This window comes from Miniopterus schreibersii (genome assembly GCF_964146895.1).
Source record: "Miniopterus schreibersii genome assembly, chromosome: 7".
Taxonomy (NCBI): domain Eukaryota; kingdom Metazoa; phylum Chordata; class Mammalia; order Chiroptera; family Miniopteridae; genus Miniopterus; species Miniopterus schreibersii.
Window position 1 is genome coordinate 69,413,903 of NC_138108.1, and position 23,780 is coordinate 69,437,682.

At 39.1% G+C, this 23,780-nt stretch overlaps 1 protein-coding gene across 2 annotated transcripts in view; it reads left to right on the plus strand.

Moving 5' to 3' along the window:
- The window catches only part of MAP3K19 (mitogen-activated protein kinase kinase kinase 19), a 71,544-nt gene that overhangs the window by 613 nt on the left and 47,151 nt on the right, over window positions 1-23,780 (plus strand). Inside the window, exons 2-3 of one of the 2 annotated variants that reach the window (XM_081142999.1) lie at window positions 19,997-20,109; window positions 20,904-21,068. The exons of the other annotated variant lie outside the window; for it this stretch is intronic. Of the exons in view, the coding sequence (XP_080999125.1) occupies window positions 21,046-21,068 (23 nt within the window). The 5' untranslated portion in view covers window positions 19,997-20,109; window positions 20,904-21,045. The remainder of the gene's footprint in view (window positions 1-19,996; window positions 20,110-20,903; window positions 21,069-23,780) is intronic. 2 annotated transcript variants of the gene reach the window in all.

Sequence of the window (23,780 nt, forward strand, 5' to 3'; positions counted from 1 at the left end):
AAGGTCCTAGATTCCCAGGGTACGATTGTATTAAAAACCTAAAGCTCTTTGAGTTTTCATTCATTCTCTCTTTGTTGATTGCGGGGCACTGACCTAGACGCTCTATTATCCACCCTCCCCCACCAACCCCCCTCAAAGAATTGACAGGGTTAGTTAGGCCAGGAAATAAAAATCATCATGCTAGTTATCTGGTTTCTAGGAAGAGCAACGTGCTGTTCAATGAACACTTCACTTTTTAAGCCATCGAGGAGGTGTTCTGTCTAGCACTTAATAATTATATCTCATAGATACTGAAGTATATACAAATAAAGTGATACCATGTCCAAGATTTGCTTGAAAATCATAGGAGGGGGAAGTAGGTTGGGCTAGGAATAAAACAAGACTAGCTACGAGTAGGTAATTGCTTAAGTTGGGGATACGTACAAGGGTGTTTATACTTTCTGCTTCTGTTAGGTCTGAAGTTTTTCATATTAACAGTTTTAAAAAATTAAATCTTATTTAATGAGTTTTGCAATCTATAAGAAAGAATTTGGGGGTAGACAACTAAGAAATTCAGCATCAGCAACACACAATTCAATCTTAAGGGTTAGAGATACCAAAATTTGGTGACCTAGTTAGGACAGATGAGGAAACTAAAGTCAGAAGAATTTTAACAAGATAGTTATTGCCAGTGCCAAACCTTGAACCCTATCTCTTGATGTGCCTTCTAATTTCTGTCCACTACACTGGTGGGGGGTTGTGAGTTACTACTGCATCAATCTTTCCCAAGAGTTCTCAACTTGCACCTTCAATCATTTTCAAGCATTTATCCAACACCTACTATAGTACAAACCAATCACCATGCTAGGGTCTGGGGATATGAAGATGTATTGTAGAAATGGTTCTTGAAGTCTAGTAGGGAAACTGGAAATTTGCTGAATGAACAGAAAGAAGAGGTGTTATATGAGTTAGCATCACTATTAGCAACGTGGAGGTCAATGGTAACCTTGACAAGAAGAATTTTGGAGGAAAGCTGAAGGATAAGATGGGGGCAGCCAGGTTGGTGGGGGTAAGGCTTCTAAGCAGGAGAAATAGCATGTCCTGAGAGGCTCGATGGTAGAAAACTCTGATCTGTATAATGGACCAAAGAAAAACACCTTGAACACACTGTTTGCGATGAAATTGGAGAAGTAGGTATGGGCCAGACCTTAAAGGGCCTTCTAGGCTAAGGTTGAACTTTATTTGAAGTACAATGGAAGTCACTAAAATGTTTTAAGCAAGAGAGCGATGTGGTTCAATTTACATTTTGTAACAGTCTGGATGCTATATGAATAGATTGGAAGGTGGCACAAAAGAAGTAGGAACAGCTGGTTGCTGTAAAGCATCCAGTGAGTTGTGGTTTGGAGACTTTGACTAGGGTGGTCAGTAGACCAGGTGAACTTATTTGATATGTATTTTGGATATATGATAGACAGGACTTGATAATGAATTAAATGCAGTGATAAGGGAAAGGAAGGAATTGAAGATAACTTTCTGGTTTCTTGCCTAAGCAGCTATTTGAGGATGATGCCATGTCCTGAGATGGGAACAAGGAAACTAGTGTTTCGTTTGGCAAGTCTGACAGGCTTGTAAGACATTCCAAGGGAGTTGTCAAGGAGAAAATTGGGTATAATAATAAGACTCAGAGGCAAGACCTGAAGTGAAGATGTAAATTTGGTAGTATTTTAAATTACAAGAATAGATGAGATAATTTAAGAAGAGAATATAGAAAGAAAAGGAGCCTCACATAAAGGCCTGAAGAAATTTCCTACTTAGAGATGGATTAAAAACAACAAGTATCCATTGACAGAGAGAAGAAAGTAGTAGCTAGAGAATTAGGAAAGAGTAATGGCACAGAACCCAAGAAAGAAGAATGTTTCAAGATGGTAAATACTGACTGCTGCTGTAAAATTAAGCGAGAGAGGAATATAGGATCAAGGGTGATTGTTGTTTTTTGTTTTTTTGTTTGTCTTTAAGGCAGAAGGTAGTACAGTTGACTCTTGAACAACACGGGTTTGAATTGCCTGGGTCCACTTATACGCAGATTTCTTTCAATGCAGTCAGTCCTTTGTACCCAGGGATTTTGCACAGCATTCAGCTAACCCCAGATGGAAAACAGTATTTTTGCATTTCCAATCATGAATTCCCAACTGTGGATCAAAAATACTGTTTTCCATTTACAGTTGGTTGAATCTGTGAATGTGAAAAGGCAACTGCAGAGTCAAAAGTTATACCGGATTTTTGACTGCACAGGGCTGGGAGTCCCTACCCCCCACATTGTTCACAGGTCAATTGTAGATGAGTTTGCATGCTGATGATAATAATCTGGGGGGGGAGGGGGAGAGGAGGAGTAGGATGAACGAGAGAGGGAGTTCTTGACAAGGTGAGAGGGGAGGAAATCCATGGAGCTGGTGGTCGCACAACTCAAAACTTGCATTCTGGAGTCTGGCTTCCCTCCGGCCTACCCACAGAGATCGCCTCTTGAATAGCCTCCCTGGAGCTGTGCAGCAGGGTGGTACCAGGAACTCAGGACACATGTATTGGGAGGGAATGAAGGATATGTGTGCAGGTTGGCTTTTTTTTTTTTTTTTTTGAGAAGGGAAAGAAGGAAAGAAAAAGATGGCTGCGAACATAAACATCAGGAGATTTGTACATATGAAAGGAAAAGAGTAACTTGTTCACTTAACTAATTTTTAAGATTGTCACCAAGTGAAATAAGTCTGTAGGGTATTTTTGGTTGGTTTGTTTGAATTTCTTTTTTTAATCCGCACCTGAGGATATTTTTTCCATTGCTTTTCAGAGAGAGTGGAAGGGGGGTGAGAGACAGAGAGAGAGAGAGAGAGAGAGAGAGAGAGAGGGGCAGAGAAACATCGATGTGAGAGAGACACGTTGATTGTTTGCCTCTCACACAAGCCCCGGGGGCCAGAGCCTGCAACCAAGGTACGTGCCCTGAGCCAAACGGGCTAGGGCAAGTCTGTAGGTTTCAAGGTTAGACAAATCCAGGTTTAGCCATGTACTAACTATGTGGCTTTGAGCAAGTTATTTAATTCCTGTAAACCTCAGTTTCTTCATTAGTAAAATGGGACTTGTAATACCTATTACTTCATAGGATTGTGGTAAAGATTAAGTTCTATGTACATGTGTACAGTGGTTAGCACATGTCCTGGAATGTAGTAGGTGATCAATTCTGGTAGCAGCATTTATAATGAATGTACTATGAAAACCATAAAGTGCTACTCACATGTAAGGCTTTACTTTTTTCTCTCTCCTTGCTTAGCCATGAAGAAGTTTCAGTACATATCAAAATCAGAAACTAAAAAATCACAAAGACTTGGCAGCATGAATTTTAGAAACTGTATGAAACAGCCTTATCGGGTTGCTAAGTAAAGTTTCCTTCCAAGATATTTTTGGCTCCTTGCCTTCTCCCTGGAGAAACTTTTAAAATAAGTTATTTGTTAAAGAGAAGCATGAAGCCAGGATGCTAATGATGTAAAGTACCCAGGGGAGACACACTTTTATTAGATTTTCACTGGTTCACAAAGCAGAAAAGATTTTGTTTCTTCCATATTAGGAGCTATTTTGCTACACATCCAAAGGCATGGGCTTTTCTGTGCAAATGTGTTTCCTCTCTGGCATGATTTTCAGTTACTTCAAGGCGTTACCAATAATGGCAATGGGGAGAATTTTGAGGCATAGGCAATTTAAGAAGCCTGGAAAATCCCCCTTGGCTTAGTCCTCAGGGGAATGTGGGGGCATAACAGATTAATTAGGTCTTCATGAGAGAGTAAACATTGTGAGAGGAGCAACAACAATGGGACTACACTGTCTGCATCCACCTTGATGGCCTTTGCGCAGGGAGAATCAGGAATTTCAACGCTGCTGCCATGAGAACAATCGCAGTAGAAGGCACAGCTGGAGGAGGAAGACGTGCTATGAGAACAAGAAGCTCTTTAAAGAGAGATTCTCTAAATCAAAATGATCAGACAGCATTTATTCATTCATCCAGTAATATTTTTTCAGTATCTACTGTCATGGGACTGTGGTCAATCTTATGGAGGGATTCAAAGAATAATCTTTGCCCTCAAAGTGCTCACAATCTGAGATAAGACATAAAGAACTATAATATGGTTTAGAAAGGGATGCAACATGGTTATCCAACTTCTTAAAACTCTTTGTAAAATCAGAGGCAGGAAAATATTCAAGTGACCTTTCAGAACACATACACTATCTTATATTCTAAATAAGTAGTCCATTATTTCTTGAACTAGAAAGAGGTATAATCAACAAGTCAAGGAATCTTCAGAAAATTTCAAGAGAAGTAATGCCATCTTCATAGTCTCATCATTCAGTCAGTCATTTCTTCATTCAGTAAACCTTTGTTAAAAGAAGCTGCTATGTGCAGAAACTGGGAAATGAAAATATAAAACAAAGCGCCTGCCCTCAGGAAGTTTCAAATATCAAGTAACTGAAGTCCTTCTAGATAATAATAAGCCAAGAGCAGCTAGTTCTAATTTTTAAGTTTGTAACTTGTCTGGTAGATTCAGAAAGGACAGTACTTGCTGGCAGGTTGATTTAGTTTGCCCAAGTCTATGTGTTTCTGTTTTTAAAATGTTTTCATGGTTCTTGAACTCTGAATCTGGGAAACAAAAGAATTAATTGAAGAGTCATGAGACTTGTGTACAAGTTTACAGAATAAGCATGTTCTTCTAAGCCTGTGTGTGTGTGTACAATTAATCACTATATTTTACACTGGCATATTCTTATTTAATCACCAATGCTTCCTTATTAGGGAGAGTGAACTATTTTAGCCACGGATGATTAATAAATGCAAAATCTTAAACCTAATCCTGACCTTACTTTGTATTGTACTGTTATAAGTCCCACTAACTATTTTTACATGAATAATATTTCCAAATGCTTGCTGATCTGCTCCTCAGGTCCCCTTTAACATTCACATCAGTCTTATTTCTAACTAGACTAAATGAACTGATTTCCATCTCAACTGCTTCTGCTGTAGTGCTGCAGTTAATCTGCTGTTTTTCTTTTAGCTCTGTTCTTGCATTTGTCCATTTATGTACAGCAATATACTGCCTGGTAGAAGATACTTAAATCACTATCACAAGGTAGAGCCTGGGAATTGTATTTTAAATGTGCAAGTACTGTATAAGTAATAGGAATTTCTTCTCACAAAAGGTTCATATCATATGCACAAAATAAATGGCCTCCTTGACTGTCTTTTCAATTCCCGTACCCCCAAGATAAAATCACTAATGCCAGTTAAGTGTGAATCCTTTCAGACCTTCTCCTATGCTTTTACATACTATTTGTTTATATAAAATATATTGTTTTACCCTTTTTAAATCTTTTTTTTACAGAAATAAAATGTCTAGCACTTAGTATCTGCCAAGCATTCTTCTAAGTGCTTTACTCATTTTAGCTCATTTAATTCTTACAATTACCCTGTGAGGTAGATACTATTCTTCTCAGACATCCTTATATTACAGATGAGGAACCTAAGGCAGAAAGAGCGTAGGTAACTTGCCCAAGTCGTACACCTAGTAAATGCTGGGCCTGGCTCCTGAACCTCCTCATGATGCTCAGGCTGAGCCTCTCTTAAACGGATGGGAATGCTCTTCAGTTGTTTTTTTAAAGCATCTCCTAGATAAGTTTAAAGTTTCTCTTCAGGCAATCCTTAAAGAGCTCTGCTCTGTGCCTGCACTGGTGGGTGGATACCAGCCAAAGGTGGGAACCTGGAAAACAAAGAAATGCCCTCTGTGCCTGCATGAAGAAGCGGCCCTATAAGAGCCAGACCTGGCAGCAGTCGGGAGCCACGCCGTCTTCAGCGTGTGCTCTTGGTGCATCAAGTTGCCCCCCTTTCTCCTTTCCTTCACCTTGCTTTCAGTAAATCTCTTCTTTTGAATCTGTTTTGCCTCCTTTCCTGATTTCTATTGGGGGGGGCATGAGAACCCTTTCGAGGGTGACAATATCAGTATCACACTACTGTGTATGCCTTACTCAGCTATATGACTTGGTGCCCATTTAGGACGTGATGTGAAGCTCTTTCCACCTTTTTCACACTGCTGCACAGCTTTCCAGAATTCAAGGCATAGGTGTACTACTTTTTATTTATTTGTCTCCTATGGCTTGACACGTAGATGGTTTACTGCTTAAAGCTATCAATAACATTCTTGGATGGGTGATACGTATATAGAGATTCATTATATTACACTGTTTACTTCGCATGTTTGAAATTTTCCACGATAAAAGTTTTCTTAAAAGAATACTAGGATAAAAATTTATTATGCCAGCATTGTTGTAATCATGTGTGAGAATTACTCTAGGGTGAATATTGAGAAATGGAAATACAGGTTGAATAGTATGTGCATTTAAAGTTGTGCCGTAGCAGATAGCACCAGACTGCAATGTCCAATACAAGCATTACTAATTTACACACCCATTAATACTATGTAAGAATATCCATTTTCTCATATATTTAATATTACCAGCCTTTTAAATTTTTTCCAATATGCCAAACAAAAAATGGGATTTAATTTGCATTTCCCTGACCCTTGGTGAAGTTAAACAATTTTACATGTGTATGTTGGCCATTCATATTTCTCTCCTATAAAGAATGTTTTCAAATCTTCTATTTGTTTTTCAGTCAGATTGTAAGAATCAGTGTTTTTATAAAATCTCTCCAGATGAGGCTGACGTCAACCATATTTGTTTGCCAAGGCTTTAAGGGTTGTCATTTTTGGCTCCATCCCATAGCTTTGGAAATGTCTCTTCTCACGTTCTCTTTCTGAGTTGCGGAACTCCTGTTTAATGAAACCAGTAGCCCTGCCCACTTCAGAGTCACAGAAAATCCTGGTCTCTCTCTAGGCTACTATGCCTCTTAGACCTCAGTGATCCCCTTTTGCCTCTCTTCTCAGTCCACTAAAATGCCCAATTTATCTTCCTTCCTTTCCTCCATCCCCCCGCTCCCTCCATTACCTTCTAAGTGGAAAAGAGATTTGGAGCAAAGTGTCCTAGAAGATTATGTTCCTTAAAAGCAACCAGTCCTTTCATGATCTTCCTGGAAAAGCTTCCACCTTGTTCCACAACTGTGCTGCAAGGGACAAACAGGTTGAGCTTAACATGCAGAGGAGGCAGCTCACATTCAAACCACTGCTACCTCAGCAGAAAAGCTCCTTTTAGAACTTTTAAATCCTCTCATCCTGTCCTGCTCAATACGTTCGGGTTGCCAGGCATTCCAAATTTATTCATAGTGTATTCTGACAGCTAACACTGGATTTAAAACATTAATTATAGTTCCTTTCAAGCTCTCTACAGCATCTCATTTGCTACTGTTGTTTCCTTTAACTATTTCTCCTCCTCTGTACCTAGCTAGTATGTCATAAAAACATAGCTCTACTGAGAACTTGAGCTTTTCCTACAGTAAGCAAAATGCCACTGTGTACAATTCTCCACTGTTTTCCTCTAGAAACATTCACTGAGAACCTTCTATGTGTAAAATACATAAACACAATAAGGGAAACAAAGATAATTAAAATGCATTCCTTGTCCTCTAGAAACTGGAATCTATTGGAGAGATACAATAACTCTACAGCGAGCCTGACTTTGTTAAGTGTCATAATAGAAGCGTGAAATGACATGGGGATAGAGTGAACTGGAGGGGAGTCTATTGCATCAGAGAACAGAGTAGAGCCTGGGGGTACCGAAGTCCTCAGGAATATGGCTGAATAGCGGCAAGCTTGTGAATGTGGTGACCACCAGAGGGAGGACTTGATCACTGTTATTTCTCATTCCTTAGTTTTTACTGTGTAAACAAAATTGTTTTTCTTACTGTTTTAGAATCCATATTTAACTAAGATCAGAGTGAGAGGGAGATGGAAATATTAGAATTTCGGTTCTGGAGCATCTTTAATCATAATCTGTAAAAATGCTATCCCAAATCAGTTTCTTGGGGCCAAACAAGTAATAGAACCACAGGCAAGCAGTCATATTTCTTCTTTTCTTTTTTTTAAAATTGTGTTGTTTTTTTTAAACTTTATCTTTATTGTTGAAAGTATTACAGGTGTCCCATTTTCCCCCCAGTGACTCCCTCCACCTTGCTCTCACCTGCTCCCCAGGTCTTCACCCCATTATTGTTCATGTCCATGGGTTATGCATATATGCATATAACTTTTTTGGTTAATCTCTTTCCACCCCACACCCCCTTCCCTCTTCCCTCTGAGATATGACCATCTGTTGCATGCTTCAGTGTCTCTGGGTCTATTCTGTTTGTCAGTTTGCTTTGTTCATTAGCTTCTTCTAAAAGAAGACCCTTCAACATTTTATGTAGTACCGGTCTGGTGGTGATGAACTCCTTTAGCTTTTTCTTATCTGTGAAGCTCTTTATCTGACCTTCAGTTCTAAATGACAGCTTTGCTAGGTAGGGTAATCTTAGTTGTATGTTCTTGTTTTTCATCACTTTGAATATTTCTTGCCACTCCCTTCTGGCCTTCAAGGTTTCTGTTGAGAAATCAGCTGACAGTCATATGGGTGCTCCCTTGTAGGTAATTAACTGCTTTTCTCTTGCTGCTTTTAAGATTCTCTCTTTGTCTTTAACCTTTGGCATTTTAATTATGATGTGTCTTGGTGTGGGCCTCTTTGGGTTTCTCCTGTTCGGGACCCTCTGTGCTTCCTGGACTTGTAAGTCTATTTCTTTCCCCAGGTAGGGGAAGTTTTCTGTAATTATTTTTTCAAATAGGTTTTCAATTTCTTGGTCTCTTTCTCCCCTTCTGGCACCCCAATAACACGAATGTTGGGCCTCTTGAAGTTGTCCCAGAGGCTCCTTATACTATCTTCATATTTGTGGATTCTTTTTTCTTTTTTCTCTCCTGGTTGAGTGTTTTTTGTTTCCTCATGTTCCAAATTGCTGATTTGATTCTCAGCGTCCTCTACTCTACTGTTGATTCCCTGTAAATTATTCTTCATTTCAGTTTGTGTAGACTTCATTTCAAATTGGTACTTTATTATGTTATCAATTTTCTCAGTTATTTCCCTAATAATATGTTTAAACATCCTTATAAACAAAATTCTGAACTCTGTATCTGTTAGCTTGCTTGGATCTCTTTCATTTAGTTCCTTTTCTAGAGATTTCTTCTGTTCTTTCCTTTGTGACATGTTTTTTTGCCTCCACATTTTGGCTGCTTCCAGGTGTTTGCTTCTATATATTAGGTAGAGCTGCTATGTCTCCTGGAATTTGTAGAGTGGCTTTGTGTAGTAGGTGTCCTGTAGGGTCCAGTGGCTCAGCCTCCCCAGTCACCTGAGCTGGGCCTTCTAGGTATTCCCCTGTGTGGGCTGTGTGCACTGTCCTGTTCTAGTTGAGCCTTGGTTGCTGTTGGCATCATTGGGAGGAATTGACCCCCAGACCAATCGGCTGTTAAGATCAGCTGCAACTACAGCCAAAGAGCTGCTGTGCTGGAGACACCCCTGTGGAGCAGGATTTACTTCAGTGGAGCTTTGGTGTTCACCAAGTGCACCCCTTGAGTGTCACTCGTGGCTGTGGTAGGGTTGTAATCCAGCGTGGTCGAGTCTGACCACCAGGTGCACTGTCTCTGGGGCCTCCTGGGAGGTGCAAAGTCAGCCTGTGCCAGTGCCTTGCCCAGGGCCACCCAGCCTGAGCTACACAGCAAACCGTAGTTGGCTGCTCCTTGTGCTGGGCTTGGAGGTGTCCAGGAGAGGCCAAGCTATGAGCCAATGCAGCTGCCGCTAGTGCCAGGCCTGGGGCCACTAATCGAGACGTATGGGGCGTGCTGCTGCTTGTTTGAGATTTTAGGAAAGTCGTAAGCATGAGGCTAGAGAGGCCACTTGCACAGAAAAGCCCCCGGAAATGGCCTGGATGAGCTGCAGGTGGGGAGGGGTGTGGCCTCCGGGAATCACGGGGCGGGGCCAAAGGCGTGAGTCAGGTGCTGGCGACTCAAACATGGCGCCTGCCTGCCGGCTGTGTGCGGGGAGGACTCGCCACAGGAGCCATGGCCTCCGCCAGCTCTTCTGCCTGGGAGGAAGCTGCCCCTCCGCCTCTCGCCCCGACTTCAGGAAGGTTAGTTCCTCCCCGAGTGTCCCGGGTCCTTTCAGGCTGCTGCCCGGCGCTGGGCTCAGAGGGAGCGTCCGAGTGAGTCCGTGCCGGGCCCTTTGAGAGGAGCTGCTGGGGCTCCCGCAGCCTCCGCGACCCTCAGTGACAGTCCCCGCTGGTTTCACAGCCCGGAGTTGTGGGGACGTCTCTTCCCGGCCCTGGAGCCCTGGGCTGGGGGCCTGCTGTGGGGCTGGGACCCCTCGCTCCTCCGGGAAACCCCCGCCGCCGAGATGCCCCTCCTGGGTTTAAACCGCGGCACCGGGTGTGGGCCCTCGGCCAGTCTCTGATTCAGCCCTGATCCGCCTGCGTCTTCGCCCCTCCTACCCGTCTTGGTGCTTCTTCAGCTCCCTGGTTGTGGGGCTTCTGTTCAGCCAGATTTCAGGAGGCTCTGTTGATGGTGGTTCTGTATTTTAGTTGTAATTTCAATGTGGTTGCGGGAGGTGGTGGCTACCTACGCCGCCATCTTGTTGTCTCATCATTTTAATTCTCCAAAGCCTTTTATTTCACTCTATCTTGGTTTCCACAAAAATGTACTCATAAGAATGTCCTTCAAACAAGAGCACTCTTACAGTCATTTATGTAATATTTTTTGCTTTCAAAGCTTTCACTTACTGGTAGGTACTTATGGCAAACGAAGTACCAATTGCTTTTACATTCACCTCTGATGTCCACTGTTGCACCCTACGCTCTTTTCTCTATAGAAGTGTTGATGTGACCTCCTAAAAAAACAAATCAACTCTGTTACTCCCTTGAGTAAAATGCTCTGATGGTTTCATATTGCACTTGGAATAAAATCTAACTTCTTACCATGCCTATGAGGACCTTCTAGATCTGGCCCCAGCATACTTCTCCATCCTCAATTCTAACACCTTCCCCAAGCTCCTTCTTTCTGTAACTTGAACACGTTATGTTTGTATATACCTTAGGGCCTTTGAATTCTCTGCCTCCAGCTGACTACTTCTTTTCATTCAAGTAACAGATCAAATGTTACCTGCGAGGAAGATCTTATATGAGCATGCAATCTAATAAAGTTCCTTCTTACCCACTACTGTCAGTCTCTATCACTTTAATTTTCTCCATAGCATTTATAACCATTTGATATTACTTTGATTTTTTTTTTTAAAAAAATATCTTTTTATTGATTTTAGAGAGATAGTAAAGGGGAGAAGAGAGACAGAGAGACAGAGAGAGAAAGAGAGACATTGATGTGAGAGAAACATCAATAGTTGCTTCTCATATGCCCCCCCACCGGGGACCTAAGCCACAACCTGGGTATGTGCCCTGACTGGGAATCGAACCAGCAACCTTCTGGTGCATGGGATGACCCTCAGCCAACTGAGCTACACCACCCAGGGCTCATTCTTTATTTGTTTATCTATTTATCTTGTTTATCTGATATTTTCCAGTGCTTAAAATAATGCTTTGCACAAAAATACTTTCAAGATATGATGAATGAATGAATGGGTGGGCCCTCTTTTTTCCTTCAGGTACACTTTTGGGTAATCTAACCTAACATCAGTATGTAGATGACTCTCAAATATTTGGAAATTATATGACACACTTAAAAGAAACCCATAGATTAAAGAAGAAATCATCAGAGAAATTTGAAAATATTTTGAATTACAATAAAAGTACAACTATCAAAATTTGTGGTATACAGCAAAAGTGGTGCCCAGAGGGAAATATATAGCCTTATATTAGAAAAGAAAAAAGGGCCCAAACCATTGACCTTCAAAGGTGACCTAATGTCATATATTATACATAGATGACCCTCAAATTTTTATCTCCCACCCAAAGAGCACCTCTAAACTGCAGACTTCTTGTTCAGCTGCTTTTTAGAAGACTAACAAGCATCTCAAACTTAGTAGGTAGCAAAATACAACTCTTGATTGTTTTGCCCCAAATGTTCCTCTCCTATTTACATCTCAATAAATGACACCCTCATTTTTACATTTGCTTAAGTCCTAAATTTAAGTCTTCTTTGATCTGTTCCTGTCCCTCACCTCCTAATTTCAATCTTCTCAGCATATCCTCTTAATTCTATTTCTAAAATACATTTCAAATTGTCCAATTTAAAATTGGAACAGACATAACCACTTACAGAGCAAACTGTTCCCTGACACATAAAACAGATAAACTGTACCAAACCATGATGTGCAAAACAAACTAAGCTTAATTTAGAGCTGTATGTTCCAAAACAAGTGTACAGGTGTAGTAATACTACACAGATTCACATATTCTAGGGATAAAGCTGCTGAGTATTCTAGCAATCTACCTGGTTTACAAATTCCTCCCCTAAACCACCCTATGCCTACTATATCTCCTGTAAGATTTATGATTGTTATGACTCTTGATGATTAATTTCTTTATCATTATAAAACACTTCTCTTTATCTCAGGTAATACCCTTTGTCTTAAAGTCTATTTTATCTGATAGTAATATAGTCACTCTGACTTCTTAAAGTGGATTTTTGTGTGGTATATATTTGCCATCTGTTAACTCTCAACCTGTTTCTATTTATTTACTTATGTATTTATTTATTTATTGAATTTATTGGGGTGACATTGGTTCTCAAAACCATAGAAGTCTCACATGTACAACTTAATAAAACATCACCTGCACACTGCATTGTGTCCCCATCGCCCCAAGCAAAGTCTCTTTCCACCCCCATTTACCCCCCTTTGCCCACTCCCACCTAACCCCCACCCTTGTTCCCTCTGGCTGTCACCACACTTGTCTGTGTCTATGTATTATGTATATATGTTTTTTGGCTAATCCCTTCACCTTCTTTCATCCAGACCCCCTCTGACAGCTGTCAGACTGTTCCATGTATCTATGCCTCTGTTTCTATTTTGTTCATCAATTTATTTTGTTCATTAGATTCCACATATAAGTGAGATTATATGGTATTTGTCTGTCTCTGACTGGCTTATTTCACTTAGCATAATAATCTCCAGGTCCATTCATGCTGTTGCAAAAGGTAAGATTTCCTTCTTTTTTAAGGCTGCATATGTAGTGTTCCATTGTGTGAATGTCCCACAGTTTTTTTATCCACTCATCTACTGATGGGCATTTGGGCTGTTCCCAGATCTTGGCTATTGTAAATAACACTGCAATGAACACAGAGGTGCACATGTTCTTTCAAATTAGCGTTTCAGGATTCTTAGGATATATTCCCAGAAGTGGAATCTCTGGGTCAAAAGGCAGTTCTATTTTTAATTTTCTGAGGAGGCTCCATACTGTTTTCCATAGTGGCTGCATCAATCTGCATTCCCACCAACAGTGCACTAGGGGTTCCCTTTTCTCCACACCCTCACCAGCACATGTTGTTTGTTGGTTTATTGATGATAGGCATTCTGGCAGGTGTGAGGTGATATCTCATTGTAGTTTTTTTTTGCATCTCTCTGATGATTAGTTGAGCATTTTTTCATATGTCTCTTGGCCATCTGTATGTCCTCTTTGGAGAAGTATCTATTCAGGTCCTTTGCCCATTTCTTAATTGGATTTTTTAACTTCTTATTAGGTGTATCAGTGGCAAATACATTCTCCCATACAGTGGGTTCCCTTTTTATTTTGTTGATGGTTTCTTTTGCTGTGCAAAAGCTTTTAGTTTGATGTAGTTCCACTTGGTTATTTTTTTCTTTCTTTCCCTTGCCCTAGGAGATATATCAGCAAAAATATTGCTTCAAGAGATGTCTGCGATTTTATTGCCTATATTTTCTTCTAGGATTTTTATGGCTTTGCAACTGACATTTAAGTCTTTTATCCATTTTGAGTTTATTCTTGCAATTTAAAGCATGTCTCTTATATACAGCTGATATTTTTAATCTTCTTTTAAAATCCATTATAACAATATATACCTTTTAGTTATAGTTAATGTAATTACTTATGTGTTTAAATTTGTATCTACCATCTTGTATTGCCCCATCTATTCTTTGTTCCTTTTTACCTCTTTATCTTTTGTATTAATAAATTAAAATAACCTCTTGGCTATTTAGTTATATATCTGCATTATTAGAGGTTTACTAATTAGAGGTTTTTTAGTGAGAACTCCAGGAATGAAAATTTCATTCTTAACTTTTTACAATTTACTTATGGTTAATATACTGTATCACTTCTCATTAAATATTAGAGTCTTCCAACCATGTAAGTTCATTTACCTTGCCAGTTTATTTTTTTTTATTTACTGAGGTTTAATTGACATACAGCCCCCTCTTAAAAAACATCTTTACCTGCATATTTACTGTTTCTGGTGCTCTTCACTCCTTCCTACATGTCCAACTTTTGTCTGGTATCATTTTACTTCACACTGAAGAACTTCCTTTAGCACATTTTGTAGTGCCAGTCTGTCGGTGACAACTCCTTTCCGTTTCTATTTATGTAAAAATGTCTTCCATTTAATGTCCTTTAATTAAAAAACATTATTAATAGACTATGTTTTGAGCAGGTTTAGGTTTAAGGAAAAATTGGAAAATGCAGGGAGTTCCCACATACCTCCCACCCAACACATACACAGTTTCCCCTATTATTTACACTTGTGTTGGTGCAGTGCATTTTTAAAAAATATATATTTTTATTAATTTCAGAGAGAGGAAGGGAGAAGGAGAGAGAGAGAAACATCAGTCAGTTGCTTCCTGTAGTGTCCTGATGGGCAATCAAAGTCATAACCTTTTGGTGTTTTCGGACAATGCTCCAAACAACTAAGCCACCTGGCCAGGGCTCATGGATTATGCTATTAATGTTGTATTTAGAAAGTCGTTGCTGAATCCAAGGTCATCTAGATTTTTCTCCTACAATATCTTCTAGAAGTTTTATAGTTTTGTGTTTTACGTTTAGGTCTGTGATTTTTTTGAGCTAATTTTTGTAAAGGGTGTAAGGTGGGTGTCTAGATTAATTTTTTTGCATGTCTAGCTGTCCCAGCACTATCTATTGAAATATCAGTCCTTTTTCCATTGAATTGCCTTTACTCCTTTGTCGAAGATTAGTTGAATATATTTGTGTGGTTCTGTTCCTGAGCTGTTTATTCTGTTCCATTAATCTATTTGTATGTTCTTTCACCAATACTACACTGTCTTGATTACTGTAACATTATAGTAAGTCTTGAAGTTGGATAGTTTAAGAATCCTCGGACTGTTCTTTCTCCTACTATAATGTGTTGGCCCTTCTGAATCTTTAGCTTCTCAATAAAAACTTTAAAATCAGATCAGTTTATCAATATCCACAGAATACTTGCTGGGATTTTGATTGGTAGTGCATTGATTCTGGGAAGAAATGCTAGCCTAACAATATTGAATTTTCCTATATATTTCTCTATATTTACATGGAATATCTCTGCATTTATTTGTCTTTTTGAGTTCTTTCGTCAGACTTTTATAGTTTTCCTCATAAAAATCTTGTACATATTTTCTTAAAAGATATATACCCAAGTATGATACATTTTTGTTGCTCATGTAAGTGGTATTGTGATTTAATTTCAAATTCCAATTGTTCATTACTGGTATATGGGAAAGCAGTTGACTTATATGTATTACCTTGTACCCTGCTACCTTCCTGTAATCGGTTATTTGTTCCAGGGTTTGTTTTTTGGTTCCAGGGTTTGTTGATTTTGTTGGTTTTTAAAAAATAACAAAGAAAAAGAAAAGAAAATCAGAGCATGCCAATTTCCTGTTTAAAACCTATTAATGGTTCTATATTGCCCTTGGAATAAATTCAGACTCCTCACTGTGGCCTGCATGGTTCAACACAATCCTGCTGTGCAAACCTCACATACTAGCTACCACCTCCTCCCTTGGTCAGTGTGCTTGAGTCATCTCCGTTTAGTTATTTGAACAAAGCTTAAAGTTCTTCCGCTTTCTCGGCCCTTGGAGCCGGAGGCACCCTCTGCGGAATGCTCTTCCCAGGCTCTTGTATGGCCTGCTCATTCTCATCTGCTAGGTCTCGGCTCGTTTGTCTCTTCTGTAGTAGTAAGAAAACTAATGAAAGGGTTTTGTTTTATTTTGTTTTGTTTTACTATTTCACAGATCAAACATCCACATACCAACCAGGTGAAATAGAGATAGAACATTGCCAGCAGTCATGTGTCCTCTACCAATTATAGTTCATCCTCAACTCAAGATAGGTACTACCCCAACTTTGATGGTGATATTCTTGCTAACCTTTATAGTTTTACTATAACATAGTTTACTTATAATAAAATTCCATCCCTAAACAATATAGTTTAGTGTTGCCCGCCTTAAATAGAATCATTTTATATTTTGTGTATGTATCTTATTTTATTTACATTGTGCTCATGAGATTCTTCCATGCTACTATGTATAGTAGTAATTCATTTATTTTATTGCTATATGATGTTCCATCACATGAATATAACACAATTTATTTATCCATTCAACTACTGATGGACATTTAGATTGTTTTCAGGTTTTGATGAATTATGCTGCTAGAAATATTCCTGTACTTATATCTTGGTATGTATTTGTGAGAATAGTAGGAATGGATTTTCTAGGTCATGGAATATGAGTGTTAAACAACTGGATAATGCTAGTGTTTCGAAGTGGTTTATCTAATTATACTTTATATAAATTTTTTGAGCAAAAGGATTACAATCTGAGAGATGCAGATTCAGCTAGCAAACCAAACTGAGCTCCTGTGAGAAGAAAGAAAGGGTTTATAAAGGCAAAAACCACAAAGCGCAATTCTTTCATTCAAATGAAGGATTGCTGGGTAGTTTAACAGGGATTGGCTAGTTCCAATATGCGAATGAAGGGGCAGAAACTACAAGGGGGGGGGGGTCAAGTCTATATGTGTCCATACAGCAGTTGTTGTTCCAGGATGTTAATGGCTGGACTCTGAGCTGAGTTAAGCAGCAGGTTTTGCAGCTTAATGGCAGCTTTAAGAACTGAGGCACAAGATGTGCACAGGCTGCCTAGGCCCCACTTCTTTCATAGTCTCTTGACTATTTTGAGTGACTCTCTTATCCATGAACATGGTATATCTCTCTATTCATATCTTGTAAGCCTATGAATAAAAATTTAAGAAGTCTTGGACACATTTCATTAGATTTATTCCTAGATATTTTATATCTGTTGGTAATATTGTAAATGACACCTTTTCAAAAATTTTATTTTCTAACTGTTTTTGACCAGCTCATAGAAATATAGTCCATCTTGATTTTGTATCCACTTATTTTATTAATTCTTATAATTTTTATTTTATTAATATAATTGTTTTGCATTTTCACATACATATTTGTATTAACCATAAATAATGTTAATTTTGTTTTTTTCTTTCCAATCTTTGACTTTTTGTGTCTTGTTTTTTGCTTCTTTTCTTTTTCTTTGGACTTAATGTGCTTACAAAAATCTCTGGCACAATTTTGAAAAGAAGTGGTGATAGCAGTCATCCTTTGACAACATGGGTTCTTATTTTCACCTACATTTTGACTGGGTAATTTTTTATTATCTTGTTAGTTCTTCTTTACTGTTAAGAAAATCCTAAAATATTTTATCCAGCATTTTCATTTTTTATCTGTAGGAAGATTGGTCCAAATAACATAGCCTACCATATTCTGGAAAAACCTGAAACATGCTTTGTTTTGTTTTAATCTCTTGACTCATCTCCTTCCATTTATCTTTGCTGTCATTGATTTAAATTGTCACCATTATTTTTTTCCTGACTCATTATAATAATCTAACTTTTCTATCTGTCTCTCTCCAATTAATTTTCAATCCTGCTTTCAGGGGGTTCTTTCTAAAATACAGATTTACTCATGTGTCTCCCTGAATATTTTCAATATTTTGTGCTTTTATCTTTTCTCTGGACATGCTGTTGTTTAGTCTACCTGCATTGTCCTTTCTGCCTGTGGTTTACCTGGTGAATTGGTTGTCCTTCACTTTTCAGCTCAGATAATTGTCTTTTCTGAAGACTCCCTATGTCCTTCTGTTATGAGCCTGTGTTCCCCCAAGATTCATCTGTTGAAGCCCTAATCTCTAGTACCTTGGATTGTGACTGTATTTGGAGATAAAAGTTAAAATGGAGATTTAGTTAAAATGAGGCCATTAGAGTGGGCCCTAATCCAATCTGACTGGACTCCTTATTAGAAAAGGAGATTAGGACACACGGAGATACACCAGGTCTACAAATACACAGAGAAGAGACAATGTGGGGACACAGTAAGAAACAGCTATCTGCAAGCCAAGAAGAAAGGCCTCAGGAAATACCAAACTTGTTGACCTTATCTTAGACTTCCTGCCTCAGAACTGTGACAAAATAAATTTCTGTTGGTTAAGCCACGAAGTTTGTGGTATTTTGTTATGGTAGCCCTAGAAAACTAATATACCCCACTCCTTCCAACCCAGAAAGTTAGACACTCCACTTCTATGCTTTCTTAGAGCCTTTTATACAGCTCCATGGTGACCTTATCACCTAATATTACGTTTGTTTTGCATGCTTGACTCACCACTGTTTCTGAAAACCCAAGTTTTCTTGAAAAAACATTATTTGAATGAATGACTTTCTCAAAATGAGAGACAAGAGGATTACTCTTCGGGGACCCAACTGAAATATTAATGGATTGCAGACCAGCAGAGATCCTTAATATCAGAAACCATAGTACTTTAACTTTCTCTTGACCTGAAAGCTAAGAGGCAGTACTATTCCTGGTGGGGGGAGAAACAAGGTCGAGTGTAGGAAGTAAAACAGAATGACAGTGCTTGGATTAATGTCAGACTACTTCAAGCTGAATTGGGTGATGAAAGAGTATACATAAAACTAGCAATCACTGAGTGCTTTTAACCCTGAAGTCTTCACTCACGAGAGAAGTATGTGTGTGAGTTGTGTGTTAACACAGTAAAAGCGGTGAGAAGTTCAACATTGTGGTCAGGCCAATTAAGTTCAATCCCTTAGCTCTACCAATTATTAGCTTAAGATTTGCAAGCCTCAATGTCCTCATCTGTAACATGGGAATGATGATGATTATAGTGTTTATAGAGTTGTCGTGAGACTTAAATGATATCATTCATGCAAAGGACTAACTTTGCAAGCATTTAATACATATAAGCTGTTGTTATGATAAAACATTTGTACCCTATTCAGTTGAGTATTTATAAGATTAAGTACATCTTTAGACTAGAACCCCCTGTGTCCTTCAGTAAGTGGCAAGAAAAAAACTAGCAGCACACAAATTCCAGGTGGCCTCATGTTTTAGAATGCCCTGAGTATACTTTCTCCTGAGTATGCATTTGTAGTCCAGAATTTAAAGTCACATACAGCTGGGTTTATTACTATTTTTGACTCACAAAAGTGCAGTCCTTTTACTGAAGTTTGCTCTTCAAAATATCACAAGTGTAGATAAGAAATATGTTCTAATGTAAGAATTTCCATTCGCTGGTACTTTCTCAAGCATGACTCTAAGAGTGCAACCAGTTTGGGGGCAATCTGTTGGGTTCTCACTATATTAGATTCAGGTTTGGAAAGGGGCCCTTCTGGCACATTAGAGCAATTATAATGGCTTTCCTGGAGAAAATCTCTGTGAGTTGATGCTAATCATGGAAGTGCACAGGGATCCAACTCTTCGAAGTACTTAAACCGCAACTTTGAGGAGTGTGCAATACTTGTTTTCCTTCCTGGGTGAGATTGTCCTGCTTTCAATTCTCCAGGCTAAATGCACAGTGGATGGTTGCCTGGGTGACAGCTCGTAAACTAAGTAGTCGTTTTGCAGCTAGCTGAAGGGTTTGTGTACACAGAACCAGCTTTAAATATATTTCAAAAGTACGTTGAACTGTGCAACACCAGAAAATAAGCAAAGAAAAAAAATCTAAATCTATGCTGCTTTTAAATGGACCCCTTGTTGAAGTGCAGGCTGACAGCTGACCCAGAAAGTAGTGCCACAGTGAGTTAGGATGACGCTGACTGCTGTTTGGCTTGATGTTTCTTCCACTGGGTACCAACTCTCTCGGCAAAGCACTCCATAGGTAAGCCAAATCTCCATTTTTCATCACATTTTACATAATACCATATGTTGTAACAATTTCTTTCTCCCCAAAGTGTGTCCCAGAGGGGGAATATCAGATAAATGGAGAGAGAAAACTGTGTCCTAATCTCAAATAATTATATCCTTAGAGTTGTAATAAACTACTTTTGACTTTTCCAATATTGAGACAATCCCTTCTAATCTTATGCAAATGCCTCTAGACTATAGGCTAAACTGGTAAGGACATGAAAAGTAGATAAAATTGCTTCCATTGAATTATACCCAGCCACAATCTTTTATTTTAATCACCAGAATATGTGTTAAATTTATGTGGTACAAACCTTGTAACCACTCAGTATTGTATATTTGTGTTCTTGGCCATATTTTCTCAAAATGAAAGAGGATTCCCATTGCTTTCAGTCTTAATTTCTTAAGATTCCAAATCAAATATACAGTGTAGTAAAAATATTTTGTTTTAAAAATAGATTAATCATGCATACAATTAAACATAAAAGAGAATGGGCTTCATAGATGCTAAACCAGAAACCCCTGTGCAATGAAATACTATTGCTCAAAAATGATTCATCAAGCCCTGGCCGGTGTGGCTTAGTGGCCTGTGCCCAGGAGGATCTCGAGTTTGATTCCCTGTCAAGGGCACGTACCAGGGTTGTGGGTTTGCTTCCCACCCCCTGTTGGGGGGGTGTGCGGGAGGCAACCAATTAGTGTATCTCTATCACACGATGTTCCTCTCTCTCTTTCTCTCCCCTCCCCCTCCCTTCCACTCTCTCTGAAAAGCAAGGGAAAAAATATCCTTGGCTGAGGGTTATCAACAACAACAAAAAAATTGATCAGAACAATCCTGAAGGGAAGATTGAGAAAAGTTTTCTTATGAAAAAACTTAAAATGGAAATGTACATACTGAAGATCACAAAAGGAAATGGAGCTCCCTAATAAAAAGCAGTGAGTATCTGTCCGTAGGGATGCTGCTATATGTCACTCTTGTCTTCTTCCAGTCACTACTGAGTGTGTGAGGCAATGGATGACCAAATAATGACAACATTGCCCAGTATTGTAGTGAATGGATTTAATAACTTTTGGGTTGCAGTTTGGTTGAAATCTTAATTTTCATTTTTTATGTAGATGATAGATACTACTTATAAAATACTCTAATTTAAAGGTTACATTAAAAATTAAACTACATAAGGTCCAGCATAGGATATATAGTCAATAATATTGTAATAACTATGCATGGTGTCAGATGGGTACTAGATTATTGGGATGGTCACTTTGTAAGTTATATAATGTGTAATCACTATGTTGTATACCTGAAACTAACATAATATTGTATGTCATCTGCAATTGAGAAGTAAAAAAAAAATTTCTTTAAAGAATTAAGCCACAACTCCATAACATACATTGTCTTATTTTATTTTTTCCATCACCATTTATCCCCTCTATGCCCTCTTCCACTCCCCCCAACCCCCACCATACGTTGTCTTTTCATTGCTAGGGATAATAACTTTGGAAAAAATACCTTTGGGGTCTTATTTCCAATTTATGACTAAGCTGATGATGCAAATGTATATTTCTTGCCTGGTTGTTATTTGCATACCCAGTTTTCAACTTTATTGAAGAACAGGTTTTAATTATTTTTTGTTTCTGAAAGCATTTCTTTTACCTAACATGATATTGCAAATACTGTTGCATTTAAAAAAAAAAAAGTATGTAAATCCAAGTTGCAAAGCTAGTTGCTGGAACAGATATCTATCCTAGTTTTAAATTTTTCTGTGGCCTGATTTTGAGTGTATCATCTCTCCTTTAGCTCTTAGTAAAGTTCCAAGGACATGGTGCACTTAATGCTAATGATTAGGATAATGATGATGAAGGGACAACAATCTACCAAATGTCTGCTTCCCTTAGAAGAGTTTAAAGAAAAGAGTCAGGCACTGATGAGAGTATAAATTGGTACAGCCATTCTGGAGAACAATCTGACAGTATTTGGTGAAATTAAATATACTTGGCCCATTCACCTCGGAGAAACTTTTGCATGATGTGAAATAAGGCCTGAACAAGGATATTTATCACAGTGCTGTTTGTGGAGTGGGAAGTTGGAGGCACCTTAGATGCCCATCACCAAGGGAAGGGATAATAAAATAGTATGGTGTTGAGCATGCACGATACAGCCATTAGAAACAGACAACCAGAGGTACACATAAGTACAGGCTAAAGCTTAAAAACAGTGGTAAGTTAAAAAATAAGCAACCAAAATAGAACTAGAGGCATGGATACATGGAATGGACTGACAGATGTCAGGGGGGAGGTGGATAGGGGGACTGGCTGAAAGAAGGTGAAGAGATTAGCCAAAGAACATATGTGCACAGCCCATGGACACAGACAACAGCGTGGTGATGGCCAGAGGGAGGGGGTACAGGGGCTGGGTGGAGGTGGATAAGGGGGGGCAAATGAGGGACATCGGTAATAGTGTCAATAATAATATTTTTTAAAATGAGTATTTGTTAAATGAATTTTAAAAAAGCAACCAAATCTATAGTACGATATTATTTCTGCAAATTTAAAACAGGCACACACACATAATAGCACCATATGCCTTATAAAGACATACAGATATCTGAGGATACCTCCAGGAACATTAGATTGGGTTCCCGTGAGGCAGAAGGGAGTGGGAGAGGGGATTAGAGCTGAAGGGGGAAAAATAAAATAAAACGAAAGGAAAGCTGAATGAGGAGCATGATTAACCCAACCTCCTCTACTGAAGGTCCAAACGAGGACATGAAAATAGGCCTATTTTACAAATGTTCCTTTAAATACTAGTTGCATTAAGTTTTTGGGTCACTAGCACCCACATCTCTCCGGTGTGCGATCCCATTTTGCCAATGCCAGTGTTACCAGACAGGGACCGGCCTGGGGCGGGTCTGCCTCAGGCTGGCCTGTAGTGTGTAAGTTCTTGACTTCGTGCAGGAAAGTTTTCACAACATGCGTCCAGGTGGGTTTGAGAGTATGTTTATTAAAGCCGGGGGCAGCGAAACAAAGGAAGAATTTAGGATAGAAGAAGCAACAGGAGAGAGCCTCGGTGGTGCTCTGCTTTGGCTCCCTAGAAATGTTATAGGAAAGCAGTGAGCCAAGGTGGGGCTGCTGTTACCTCACTGGGAAGTCAGAGAAAAAGGGAGCCTTGGAGACAGGATTGGGGGTGAGCCCAGGTTGAGCTGTCCCTGCCTGCTGCTCCCTTTGTTGCAAGTCTCATGGGGACCCTTAGAGTTTAGGAAAAAATAAAAAGTTCATGTCCAAGCCCTGGCTGGTGTGGCTCAGTTGGTTGAGCTTCTTCCCATGAACCAAGAGGTCACTGGTTCAATTCTAGTCAAGGTACATGCCCAGGTTTCAAGCTCGATCCCCAGTAGGGAGTGTGCAGGAGGCAGCCAATCAATGTTTCTCTCTTTCCCTTTCCACTCCTCTCTCTCTAAAATCAATAACAAACATATTCTTTTTTTTAAAAAAAGTTCATGCCTGGGAAGGGGCATGGGCATGCTGTAGAGTGAGCCAGGACTGATATCCTTTCTTTTGGTGAAAATTTTAGGGGAGGGTTTCAGCAGAATATTCATCAGCTTTCCAGGTGCAATTTTTAATATGTTGATGCATTGTTTGGTTTGTTTTACT